Raw genomic sequence first — 12,789 nt, 5'->3', positions numbered from 1 at the left:
TCTCTATTTTTGTGTCCAAATTTCCCCTTTTTATAAGGACACAGTTATACTTGATTAGGACCCACCCTAATGACTTCATCTTAACATGATCATCTGAGAAGATTCTAAGTAAAGTTACATTCATGTATAATGGGGGTTCAGACTTCAGCATCTTTTGGGATATGCAAACTCAATCTAGAACAGTTCCATACGTTTGTCCTGGTAAATCCTAAAATGATGTATCATTGAAAGTGGATTTTTTTTTTTTGGAAGTGGATTTTTTTTAATGCAAGTATAATTAATACAGTATTACATTATTTTAGGTGTACAGCATAATGATCATATAACATGATATAATGATTCGAAAACTCTATACAGTACTCTGTGCTCATCACAATAAGTGTATTCTTAACCCCATTTACCTATTTCATCCATCCCACCCACTTTCTAACAACCACCAGTTTGTTTTCTATATTTAAGAGTCTGTTTTTTTTTTCTTAAATTCCACATGTGAGTGAAATATTTGTCTTTCTCTGACTTATTTCACTTAGTATTATACCCTCTAGATCCATCCATTTTGTTGCTAATGGCAAGCATTTATTCTTTCTCACAGCTGAATAATATTCCTGTGTGTGTGTGTGTGTGTGTGTGCATGTGTACATACACACTACATCTTTATCCATTCATCTATAGATGGACACTTTGGTTGCTTTCACATCTTGACTATTGTAAATAATGCTGCAATAAACATAGGGGTGCATATATCTTTCTGCATTAGTGTTTTCATTTTCTTTGGGTAAGTACCCAGTAGTGGAATTACTGGATTATGGGTAATTTTCTTCTTAAAATTTTGAGAGACCTCCATACTGTTTTCCCACAGTGGCTACACCAGTTTGCATCCCCAGCACCCTGCACAAGCATCCCTTTTTCTCCACATCCTCCTGGATCCTTGTTATTTCCTATGTTTTTTACTTTAGCTATTCTGACAGGTGTGAGGTGATAGTTCATTGTTCTGATTTGCATTTCCTTGATGATGAGTGATACTGAGCATTTTTTGGTGACAGACTCTGACATGACACACAAGTAAGAACCAATTACTCTGATAAATTTACCCAGTAAACCATCAGAGAGACTCAAAGGTGCCTATTTCAATACTTAACGCATATGAGTCAAATAAATATTGAAAGAGTAAATTCATGAATAAGAAAACATTTGATTCCCTCCTGTATACCTTGGAGACACTGTTTACACATCAAGAAATAGGGGCAAGGGCTGGATGGCTCCTTGCCAACCCCACATGCCTTCCAAGATGGGAAACTTTAAACACTTTCCACAGGTCTTCTGCATATGACTTCCCCATGCCATATCACTGCCCCATGCCTGACATGATCATCAGATTTGGTTTCACAAATCTTTTCCTGTCCATGACCCTTATTGACTTTCTTTCAACGGCTAGAACATTTAAGTTCCAAGCAGTTTAGTTGACACTGTTCTATTCTTCACTCACTCACTCACTCATCCATCCATCCATCCATCCACCCACCCACCCTATCATTCCAGCAATCTTCAAGATATTGAATGTAATACTTCTTTTAGTAACATATTTTATAACATGTGCTTTACTATCTTAAAATGACAGTCATAGATAATATAGCCCACCTATACATATAATTTCAAAGAAATCAATATATGGCCTTCACTGCAATATAAAGAATGAATTCAAAGAAAGTAAGTTGTAATAAAATAATAAGTATTTCAATGTATAAATGCTCGGGAATAAAGAAGCAGTAAGATGATTATTGTGCAGAATTACAGTGAATATTTTACCTACAAATGCAGACTGATAAAAACATGTGGTATGGGTTAGTCAGTGGTGACATTGTAATCTGAAATTGTAAATGACTCTTAGGAACATTCCAAACAAAATAAAGATCAGCCTACTCTCCATCTACACAGCAATTATAGTTATAAATAATTCACGGTATAATAAAAGCACATAGTATTTTGCATTTATATGTAAAATGGAGTTATAGGTAAGTTCAGTTAATCATAATTTATTTGGGGGGGAGTGTTCTTAACATGAATGTCTGGTGGGACAATGGGAAGTCAAGGAGGACATGAAATAATTCTGTATTATTTGCAACTCTTGTGCATAGTGCAAGACATTCAGTCTCCCAGCCCTTACCCCCTAAATGCCTATAGTGTTGCCAATCATGGTGACATCCAAAAGCACACTTGCAAATTGTCAAAGTCCCCCATCAACAAGAATCATAAATTTGGTCATTCTGTGAACCTTAAATGAGTTTTCACTGTAGCCAGGCATCAAGTTAACAGATGAGTAAAGGAGGGAAAGCTATGAAAATTACTGAAGACAGCAGAACAGGACATGTAGAGTAAATTACCATATGCATAGCAGGTATGTGGGTGGGAGGGGTGTTATAAGCTTTATAAAATCAAGGCCTTAAAGAATAGAGAACAATCAGAGTTTGAGATCGAAATTATTTTAGGCAATTATGATTTCCCCATAGGAGTGCAAGATCCTTAAAGACAGAATGTTTTTAAAACCTTTGTATCACCTCAACATCCACATCTAACATACAGGTGTGAAAAGATGACTGGCCAGAGTGAAGAACTGAAACCCAGTTCCATCATTTTTGCCTGAGCAATTTTAGGAAAGTTGGTTATATTAGTCTTCCTCTATTTCTCTTTTCCGGATGGCAGATAGAGATAATGTATGTAGCACACTAAACAGATGACAGCTCTTTTAATCCTTATTCTAATGGAAAGTGAAAAAAGCAAGAGTGCTGATGGTACCACTGGCTGTTGGTTGGTTCAGCAGCCTCAAGTTCTTGGAGGTGGCATGGAGGGAACATAATAGGGCCAGAATGTCTCTTTCTCCTGTCTATCTTTTCCTCCTTCCTTCTTTCCTTTCTTCCTTCCCACATTCCCTTCCTCCTCTCCCTCTCTCTTGTTCATTTAAATTCCTAAAAACAGGGGCACCTGGGTGGCTCAGTGTTTGAGCATCTGCCTTTCTTTGGCTCAGGTCGTGATCCCGGGGTCCTGGGATCGAGTCCTGCAGCAGGCTCCCTCTGGGAGACTGCTTCTCCCTCTGCCTGTGTCTCTGCCTCTCCCTGTGTCTCTCATGAAACATAAATAAAATCTTTAAAAAATAATTAAAATAAATAAATTACCAAAAACCATTCAACTGTTTGAGGGATCCAAAATAGAAAATAGAGAAAAAAGACATAATAGGGGGCTGTATCACTTTGATAACACAGCATAAATCACCAGAGCTTCTGTGGTACTGCTTGAGATATATCCTGAAGATGGCCCAGAGGGCAGCCATCTGGTGGCAATTTTACCTGTCCTCATATTCATCTACCTTGTATGGAGGTTAATCTCCTATCACTCAAGGTTATATGAATGAATTTTTCATCATTAGGACCAAAATAATTCATCTGAAATGTACAGGAGCTGCAGATTGATGATTTCATCAGTACAGAAATTTGGAACACATGGAAAGTCTCATATCTCATAGCCAACTCGGAGCTGTTATGGCTATTTTCAGAAGTTCATCTTCCTAAGGTCAAAAATGCTCCTTTAAAATGTCTCTGTTTATCTAATAAACAGAGTATCTAAAGGAATCTAATATTACGTCTAAACCACCAATCTCTCTCTTCTCTCCATTTTGAGTCTTCTTCTTTTTTTATTTTGGTATACTTTCAATCATGCTCTCTGTAGGAATAGTCATTGGCAAAAGTAAGTCAGAGGAAAATCCATTCCTGTTTTTACAATTGTCTCTTTAGACTGAAAGCCTATTTCTATTCAAGAACACACTTCCAGAGTTGAGATTCTCCTTTGGGCATTGTAGTTAATTTGATGAAATTGAACAATAATCTTTCTGTTTCTAATTCATGTTCACATATTCTTGATCCCTTTGGGGTAAAGTTCAACAAACAGAATGAACCCAGCTCCTCATTAGAACTATTCAAAGGATTACATGTTGTACTCGACCAGAGTCTGGAGAAATTGTAAAGACATCAAGAAGAAGACACAAAGATTCCTTTATTATTGGGGAAGAGAGGCACTGCCTTCCAGTAATCAATACCTGTCCACCTTTAAGGAATAGACTCTTACATACTGTACATGAGGCTGTAGGCCTACACAAGACCACTGAAAGTGTCTGATCATGCCAAAGACTTAAACTATATATAAAGCATCCAGGTAAAAGTCTTTGACCTCCATAAACCTCAGAAATTCAGAGATCCTCAATGACCAAAGACAGAAAAATGAGCAAAACTGTTATACTCAGTTTACTGGAATTCCTAACAAGTTTCTCTTACTTTAACTTAGTTTTATCTGGCTTCAAAAAAAAAAGGTACATGGGACACCTGGGTGGCTCAGTGGTTGGATGTCTGTCTTTGGCTCAGTGCATGATCCCAGGGTCCTGGGACTCCATCCCACATCATGCTCCCCATAGGGAGTCTGCTTCTCCTTCTGCCTATATCTCTGCCTCTCTCTCTCTCTCTCTCTCTCTCTCTCTCTCTCTCTGTGTCTCATGAATAAATAAATAAAATCTTTTAAAAAATGTGACAAATACATGCATGTGGACCATATTATTATATTCACTGAATACCAATAATATACTAAGCTCCAGACATCTTAAAACTAGAAATGATCCCTGTCCAGTGGGGTCATTGTGTATGTTTAAGGACAAATACAACTTACAGTAGAAAGAAGACAAGAGTATAAAGCAAAGAGTGCTGGACAATAGGAATTAACAAGTTGGTTTTAGTTACTATCAATCTGCATGTATTCAAAACATGATCAACACCTATGGGCCAGTTGTCTTAAAGGCCCAACATGAATTCCAGTTTGGCCACATACACTGCTTTAGACAAGCTGCATATACATGGCTTCTCTTAGCTTAAGACAAGAGATAGAAATAATACTCAGTTTATGTCCTGTCATTGGTAACTCTGAGACTCTCAGTCTGTCTCTCCAAAAGGCTGTTGATTTTTTTTTTAAGTCAATACCCTATTTTGTGATTTTGACAGGAGAGCACTTTCTGATCATTAAAGAAGCAAGGAAAAGAACTCTCATTTTAAGATTGTAGAGTTAAACGGAGATCATTTTGAGAGAGTCTCTGAAGCCAACACTGTTAATAATATTTTCCAGCTTACAACAACCTATAAAAAAGCACATGTGTGGCAATAAAACAGAACAAGCAGCCATGAAAGGAACCATAAAGAGAGACAGACAGACAGTTGTCCAATTTTCACAGAGAGCTCTGGAACATTCAATTTTGAGCATTCCCTGGCATAGTATATCAGGCTTTCCTCCTGTGGGGAGTCATGCTTGCCTGGAGGTGACAGGATCTCTGCCTTTAGGACAGAGACTTCCTAACAATGTTAGTGACTTCCTAACAATGGGGCCCACCCTCAATGCCTCAAGTGGATGAAAAACAATATCTGCTTCCACAGTAATGGATGGAACTAAAGAGGTTGTGAATTCCTTTAAATGTCCTTCATTTCCAAAGACTCTGAAGCATCATGGGAAAGAGACAGCCATGGTGGAGTTGATTAGCTGAGCAGTTAAATTGGCCTCGTTACCCAACACATTGGGAAAAATATTCACTTAGGGGCTCCAAGATTTGGCCTTGGAATCTGGCACCAACATGAACCAGCTGTAATTGTTCTTTGCGTTTTCTAAGCCTCACAGTCTTCGTCTGCAAAATGGGACTGTTACTAATGGTTTAGCAGTGGTATTAGGAGGCTATTAAAAAAGATTAAGAATGGCATACATGAAATGCTCAGTGGATTATATACTGATGCTCAATACATGCTAGTTTTTCTTATTACTTATCTCAACTTCCTCTTTTCTTACTGTCTCCAGATTTCTAATCTCATAGAGACTCTACAGTATAGAGATTTAAGTCAGAATTCAAAGACAAGGACATTCACACATAGAAAATTTTTAAATCCACCTCTCCCCTGCAAATATTTATTTTCCTTTATGTTATAAAGTTCTGGAGAGCAGATTTTCTGGAAAGCGGTCACATCTTTCACTCATAATTGTGAGTTGTCATAATTGTGAGTTGTCACAAATGTTCATACCAATGGCCAAGTGCTCCATGCTACAGAACAGAGTTCACCATTGACACACACCAAAGAAAGATGGCATGTTTGGCTGCAAAGGGCATGAAGACATGGAGAAAATCAGAACTGCCATATATAGAATCCTCACCTGCTACAGTTGTAAAGGCCTTGGAGATTATCTGAATTTACCCCTTTATTGGAACAACTTTTCTTTCAAGTTCATACCTCATCTTTATCTTTAAAAGATTTGAATACGATTACTATAGAAGACTATTCTTTAAATAAAAATTGTTTATAGTTGATGTAAGAAAACTTTAGAGAGGTTTAATGACCATAAATGAGATGGCAGGTCAAGGACTTTTTCTATGTGGGAATGGGGATATGTGTATTACCCGAAGGAAGAGGTTAATGTACAGATTTCAAGCTGTCATCTGGGAGAACAGGCTGACTAGAGAATCAGAAGTGAATGGTGAGAAGTGTCAGGAATGGGGGTAGTATCAGTAGCTGCTACAGAAATTGTTCTCACTAGATTTTGAGGTAGAAGGTTCTTGGCCTTCTGTAATTCCATGGTGCTGAAAGAACCTTGTTACAGGGGTAGCAGAATTTATTCTTTCTGGCTGAACTACAGGATCTGGATGTGTATGGATTAGGAAAGAAACATCAGCAAATCCCATAGTTCAATGACATGACCCTCTTTATGGAGTCATTCCCAACACCCATTCCAGATTAGCTGGCTTTTCCACCCAAGCATGTGTTCTGCTAGTTATTGAGATTTTATAGAATTCAGCTACCTCCCTAAATAACCTCAATACATGAATAAAATTTGATGGTTAATTTTAGCCAAGAGAAAGTCTACATTTAACTTTTAAGACCTTACCCTTGTTCCTGGTCTTTCTAAACCTCAGACTATAACAAAGACAAAGACAACTCCCTGTTTAAGGGCCAACTAACAGCTTGCATATTAACAGCAGCTTCTTTTAATGATTTTCATCTGAGCAGCTTTCATGTACTTTGTCTGTAGCAAGAAATAATAAAATAAGATATTAGCCAGCATATAAAGTTAGCCAATTTCAATGTTTCCAGCCTGAATTTTCAGTTCTTCATCCTTTTTCTGCCACTTTCCAGTCATTTTTCAATGTACTCAGCACCCTCTCCCCAAGGTCCTCAAAAAAACTGTAATTATCCTCCCTCTTCTGAACTGCAAAACCTCTCCTATAGGTTGGATCATATAAAATTGCCATCATTTGATCAACTCTGATCTAGAACAATGACAACTGCATTACAGTTCAACCTGGTAGTGACAGTCTCTGTGCCTTATTAGTAACTGTGAAATGAAAACAAACAAACAAACAAACAAACCAACCAACCAGCCTTTTATTTAGAGGTAAATGGAGTGGAGCCTTAGGTATTATATAGCCCAGTTCATTCAGGTATAGGCCTAGCTACTGAGACTCAGAATAGCATAAGGAATTAGAAGATCAAACATCACCACTTAGAGAACAGAGCCTGATTACATTTGGGATGACTTGACTTCTTATCTCCATGGCATGGGTCAGAAATTTTTTTCTGTAAAGGGCAAGAGAGTAAATATTTTAGGATTTGTGGGCTATTCGGGGTCTAACACTGTAGCATGAAAGTAGCCATAGACAATATGTAAACAAATGAGTGTGGCTGGGTTCCAATAAAACTTTATTTATAAAAACAGATGGCAGGCTGGATTTGGCCCACAGGCTGTAGTTTGCCAAGCACTGCTCTATAGAATTCTTAGACCTAAAAATATCTGCAAGCAGATGGGTGAGGGATCTGTATATTGAAAGTGTGTTCAAGTGTTCATGAATGCTAATTCAGCACAAAGATCTTACTAATAAGCACCTAAAGTAGCCCAAAGTTGCTGGGACCTCGGGTCTACAGCTGCCTAAGGGTTTGCCATCTGCAAGATTACATCATTCAGGATGGGAATAATACTGCCTTAACTCCTTAGCTACATCTACAAAATATAGTTGTGATCTGAGGAAAGAAATACATTCAAATGTGCTATCCATTAGGTTGGCTGACCTATGGAATTGGATACAGGCGCTTCTGGGTGAAATTTTAATAGCTTTAACAATCATGTTGTCAGACTGCTTCGTGTGTTAGCTGAAAGTAACTTCATTTTATCATTTGCATGTTGAGTGAACAGGGTTTGAACTGGCACGTGGGTCAGCAAGATATTTTGAATACAGGCTCTTTTTCTACTTCTCCTGACAGCCAAGAAACCACTTTGGCTGTATCGACTTTCCATTTGAACTTGAGAAGCATGGGAGAATGTTATTAAGCAATTTCAAAGACTTTACTGATCACATATTCTGGTCAGAAATCCAAAACACAGAAGGGAAGAATTATGATCAGGTCATACCAGGAAGGAAAACCAGTTAGCATATATCAGGCATGATAATCACTGTGATTGCAATCAGCATCCCTGTAGTAAAATTCATTCCATCTCTCTGTCCGTCTGTCCATCCATCCAAACATCTTCCCAAACACCCAGACACCTAAACATCCTACTAGTTCTGAAGGCACCCTACCATTTGCTGAGGAATCCGAGTTAGGTGGAGCAAACTTCCTGTTCCCAGTGAGCTAACAACATAGTGGGAAGAAGAAGTTAAGGCACAAAGACCAAAATATCAAAACAATTAAGGTAATACTTCAAAAGAAAATCTCTTAAGTACCAAGCCAATACTGGTAAGAACTCCTTAAAGAGCAGTAAAATTTGAAATAATCACCAGACAGAGCTCTCAAAAGTTATTGTTGAGCTGTGAAAGAGTCTGGAGAAGGCACTATGGCACCCTGATGCATCCCCATAGGATAAATGTGTTTTGTCACCTCCAGGTGTCATATGGCCAACCTATTTCTCAAAGGCGAAAGAGCTCACTGGCTAACCACAGCTTGTGCGGAAATAGGCAGGTCTTAAAAAAAAAAATCACATAATATGTATGTTTTCTATAAGTAAGTCGTATCAGTCTTGAACAATTCTAACTCTATTTTTATCTTATAATACTTTATACCCAACATTCCAGTTAAGAGCAGAGGTAAGGAACAGCTTAGTACAGAACCAAAAGTGAATGAAGACACTCACAAAAGCTTATGTGATATGAATTAAACAATTAAAGATACTATCTATACCCAGGAGCAGAGTTAGAGATTCAAAGAAGACCTCACAACCAAAATTGATGTTAAGTCCAGCATTACTGTTAAGTGATTTTTATGGAATCATCTTCTAATCCTCTGTCCACATTATTTATCAAGCGGCCAATTTCTTCAGGAATGTTAGTCATACATATCTGCTGATTACTTTTTAGGTTTACATTTTAAGAAATGGAGCAAAATAAAACAGAGTTTTGAATGGACCACATTCTAAAACGCATCATTTGTCAGGTTTCAAATTAGATTTCTGCAATAGAACTAAAAGTACAATTGCAGACCAAGAGAAACCAAACCCCCCCCAAAATAAAAACTTACCCAGGGATATGAAACACCTTGTTTTCTGACATCCATTAAGCCAGCCAACCAAGAGAAAAGACCAAATTGCAGTGGTACTTACTTGCAGGTGATGGGGTACTGCATCCACTTGGAGGAGGGTGGCCGTGAAGGCCATGGAGGGGAGGCAGGGAAAGTCCTCCAATGACTGGTGGAAAGAGCAATGGGTAGGGTGCAGCTGGATAGTGAGTCATGTGTCCATTCACTGCCGGGACGGGACATGCGTGGCTACTGGTGGTCATGTTTCAGGCCTCACAGGATGAAAGGTGCTCTGGGGCTGGAACACATCACTTCAGGTCTTGAACCAAAATGAGGGAGGTAAATATGGGGCAAGGATTGAGTCTGAGCTGTCTTCTGGGCAAAAGGCAAAACAGTTCAACATATGACCTTGCTTCTTCTCAGCATGATTTTTCCACCTCTCATCTTGTTGTGTTGATTTACAAGAAGGATGCCTTTTTTGTTGAGCGTCTCAATTTAAGGCTGGGAAATGCTATTACTTTAATGATTCAGAGCTGCTAATTCTGTAAGGGAAAAAAAAAGATAGAGTGATAGATAATAAATAAATAAATAAATAAATAAATAAATAAATATCACAAGTTAAAAATATCTTCTTCTTTATCAAATTATATGAAAAATCTCAGGTATTAATCTAGCTCTCCTAGCTCCTGGCTATTCCCCTATATTGACTATTCTTAAATTCTTATATTCTAATATAGAATCAAATTTACAAATAATTTCACAATAGCCACAACTATCCTATATTAAATAGCCATGTCCCCCCACTCTGGGGTAATCTTTCTCCATATTCCTCATCCTGCTTTAAGTTTTCTCCATGGCACTTAAGTTTTTGTGAGAGTGCTTTGTCAGTCTCCCATTAGAATGAACTGACCAGGAGGGGAGAGTTTTTCTGTTTTGTGTACCACAACGTTTTAATCTATTAAAAGGAAACCAGATAGGCCACAGATACTCAATAAATATTGATTGAATGAATGAATGAATGAATGTTTTTTCTTGCTTCTTTTAGAGACACATTGTTTTATGATGTCCTAACCTAGGTTCTTTCAAGATGTTACATACGTTTTATAAACAAATTCGGGATTTCAACCCATTCTTTTGGAATGAGATGCCCAACGAGATAAAATATAATTCTAGGAGACCCCTAGATCCTAAAGAAAGGTAAGTAAGAGATATAGCCAAAGACCCATGAAATATATCAGTTTCTCATTGTCAATAGTATATACCTTTCTTGTAAGAACACCATCCGTAGATCCACACAACTGCTTTGTGGAATAAAGCAGTTGTGAAATATTATTGTGGAATAATAGTGGAATGCAAACTACTACTAGACACCTGGTGCTGATGTAGGCTGTAGAGATACAGTATGAAACAATGCTAATGTGGATCCTGCCATCACAGAGCTGTCTAGTTTTAACAGCTTCTAACTGAGATCATGTTGTTAAAGAGGGTTAAATTGCTCTGCCCTCACAAAAGACATGCAAGGGATGATCGAGACCTAGGACTCCTGGTGACCAGGAGTGGAAAAAGCCTGAAATCAATTATAGGGTGGGCTGACTGTAGACTCCATGGGCTCATTTTGGTCCTGAAGACCAATATTCAGCAAAAGTCTCAAACTCTAGACTCCACTGAAGGAAAGCCCTGAGAGTAAACCCACATGACACAAAACAAGAACAATATCTCAGGGCCAGCACAGAGTCACAGTCAAGAGCATGATTCTAGAGCCAGACTGCCTAGGTTCAAATCATGGTTCCATCCCATGGGCAGTGATCTTACTTCTCAACATAGCAGTTTTTATTACACAATGGGGATGATAATAGAATTTACTTCAGAGGGTGGTTACGAGGGGTACATGAGGAAATGAAGTAACATCAAGAGAAGAAGAGTGCCCTGTGTGGAGTCAACACTAGGTCAAGGGCAACCCGGGTGGCTCAGTGGTTTAGCACCGCCTTCAGCCCAGGGCCTGATCCTGGAGACCTGGGATTGAGTCCCACGTCAGGCTCCCTGCATGGAACCTGCTTCTCCCTCTGCCTGTGTCTCTGCCTCCCTCTCTCTCTCTGTCTCTCATGAATAAATAAATAAAATCTTAAAAAAAAAAAACAAACCACTAAGTCAAAGTTCATTATTCACATATGTATTGTCTCATCAAATGATATGCTTCTAAGAACAAGCTCACTGGAATAGACAAGAGGCTTTGGGATCAGGGCAGGGAGGAAGTCACAGCACAGTTGTTTGAGGAAAACATTAGGACTAAAACTTTTGTCATGGAAGAAGGAAAGGTGGGATCCGGGTACAGTGGAGAACCAAGACATATTAAGGCTTCCTGACTTCTCAGTCTGTGAAGCTGGCCAGCTTGATTATGAATCCCCACATTTTCTAATTCATAGTAATTTCCATTTGTTTACTGTGTTGTCAAGCACTTGACTTAGGGGCTTTAAGCTCTGGCCCTTAGAGCTGTCCATAGGCAGTTATCCTCATTTTCCAGGTGAGAAAACTAAGTCTCAATGAGTTTGTTTGTTTAAAGAATTTATTTATTTATTCATGTGAGACACAGAGAGGCAGAGGCATAGACAGAGGGAGAAGCACAGGCTTCCTATGGGAGCCTGATGTGGGACTCGATCCCAGGATCCTGGGATCACGACCTGAACCAAAGGCAGATGCTCAACCATGGAGCCACCCCCTCAATGAGTTTAATTGACTTAACAGCAATGTCACAGAGTCAGCCTGTGGCTAAGTCACAATCTGAACCTAGATCTGGCTACATCTCTGTGCTTTCCCCTCTACCATGCTGTGCTTTTATGTCACTGAGTGCCTGAGGTGTCCTAGTTGTACCCTACAGGAAAAAGTCCACAAGCTGTTGTGATGTGAGTGGCTGGCCTCACTCAGATGACATTCTCCCCAGGGCCTTGAGTCCCTGGCCTATTAATATTACAAATGAATGTCATCAACAGTGAGACCATCTGGTCCCAGGTTCCCCAGAACTTCGCTGTCCCTTACAAAGGAGACCGTATTTGCTATTTGCTTATGTAACACATTTATCCCTAAAAGTGATGCCCTCCCCAAATATCATTGTCCTTTTCACACTTTCAAACCACAACTTTTTTCTCTGATGAAAATAAAGTAAATGGACTATGAGAGGTGAATGTTTTCCCTGCTTTCTCTTCTAAAATATCACACACCA

General features: G+C 38.8%; 1 protein-coding gene across 1 annotated transcript in view; it reads right to left on the bottom strand.

Moving 5' to 3' along the window:
• Nucleotides 1-12,789, bottom strand: part of RARB (retinoic acid receptor beta) — a 725,134-nt gene that overhangs the window by 383,423 nt on the left and 328,922 nt on the right. Inside the window, exon 4 of the mRNA XM_072793005.1 lies at nucleotides 9,658-10,114. Coding sequence (XP_072649106.1) covers nucleotides 9,658-9,835 — 178 coding nt within the window. The 5' untranslated portion in view covers nucleotides 9,836-10,114. The remainder of the gene's footprint in view (nucleotides 1-9,657; nucleotides 10,115-12,789) is intronic.

This window comes from Canis lupus, chromosome 22 (assembly GCF_048164855.1).
Source record: "Canis lupus baileyi chromosome 22, mCanLup2.hap1, whole genome shotgun sequence".
NCBI lineage: Eukaryota > Metazoa > Chordata > Mammalia > Carnivora > Canidae > Canis > Canis lupus.
Note: the sequence above shows the minus strand (reverse complement) of the source record. Positions and strands in the feature narration are given on the sequence as shown.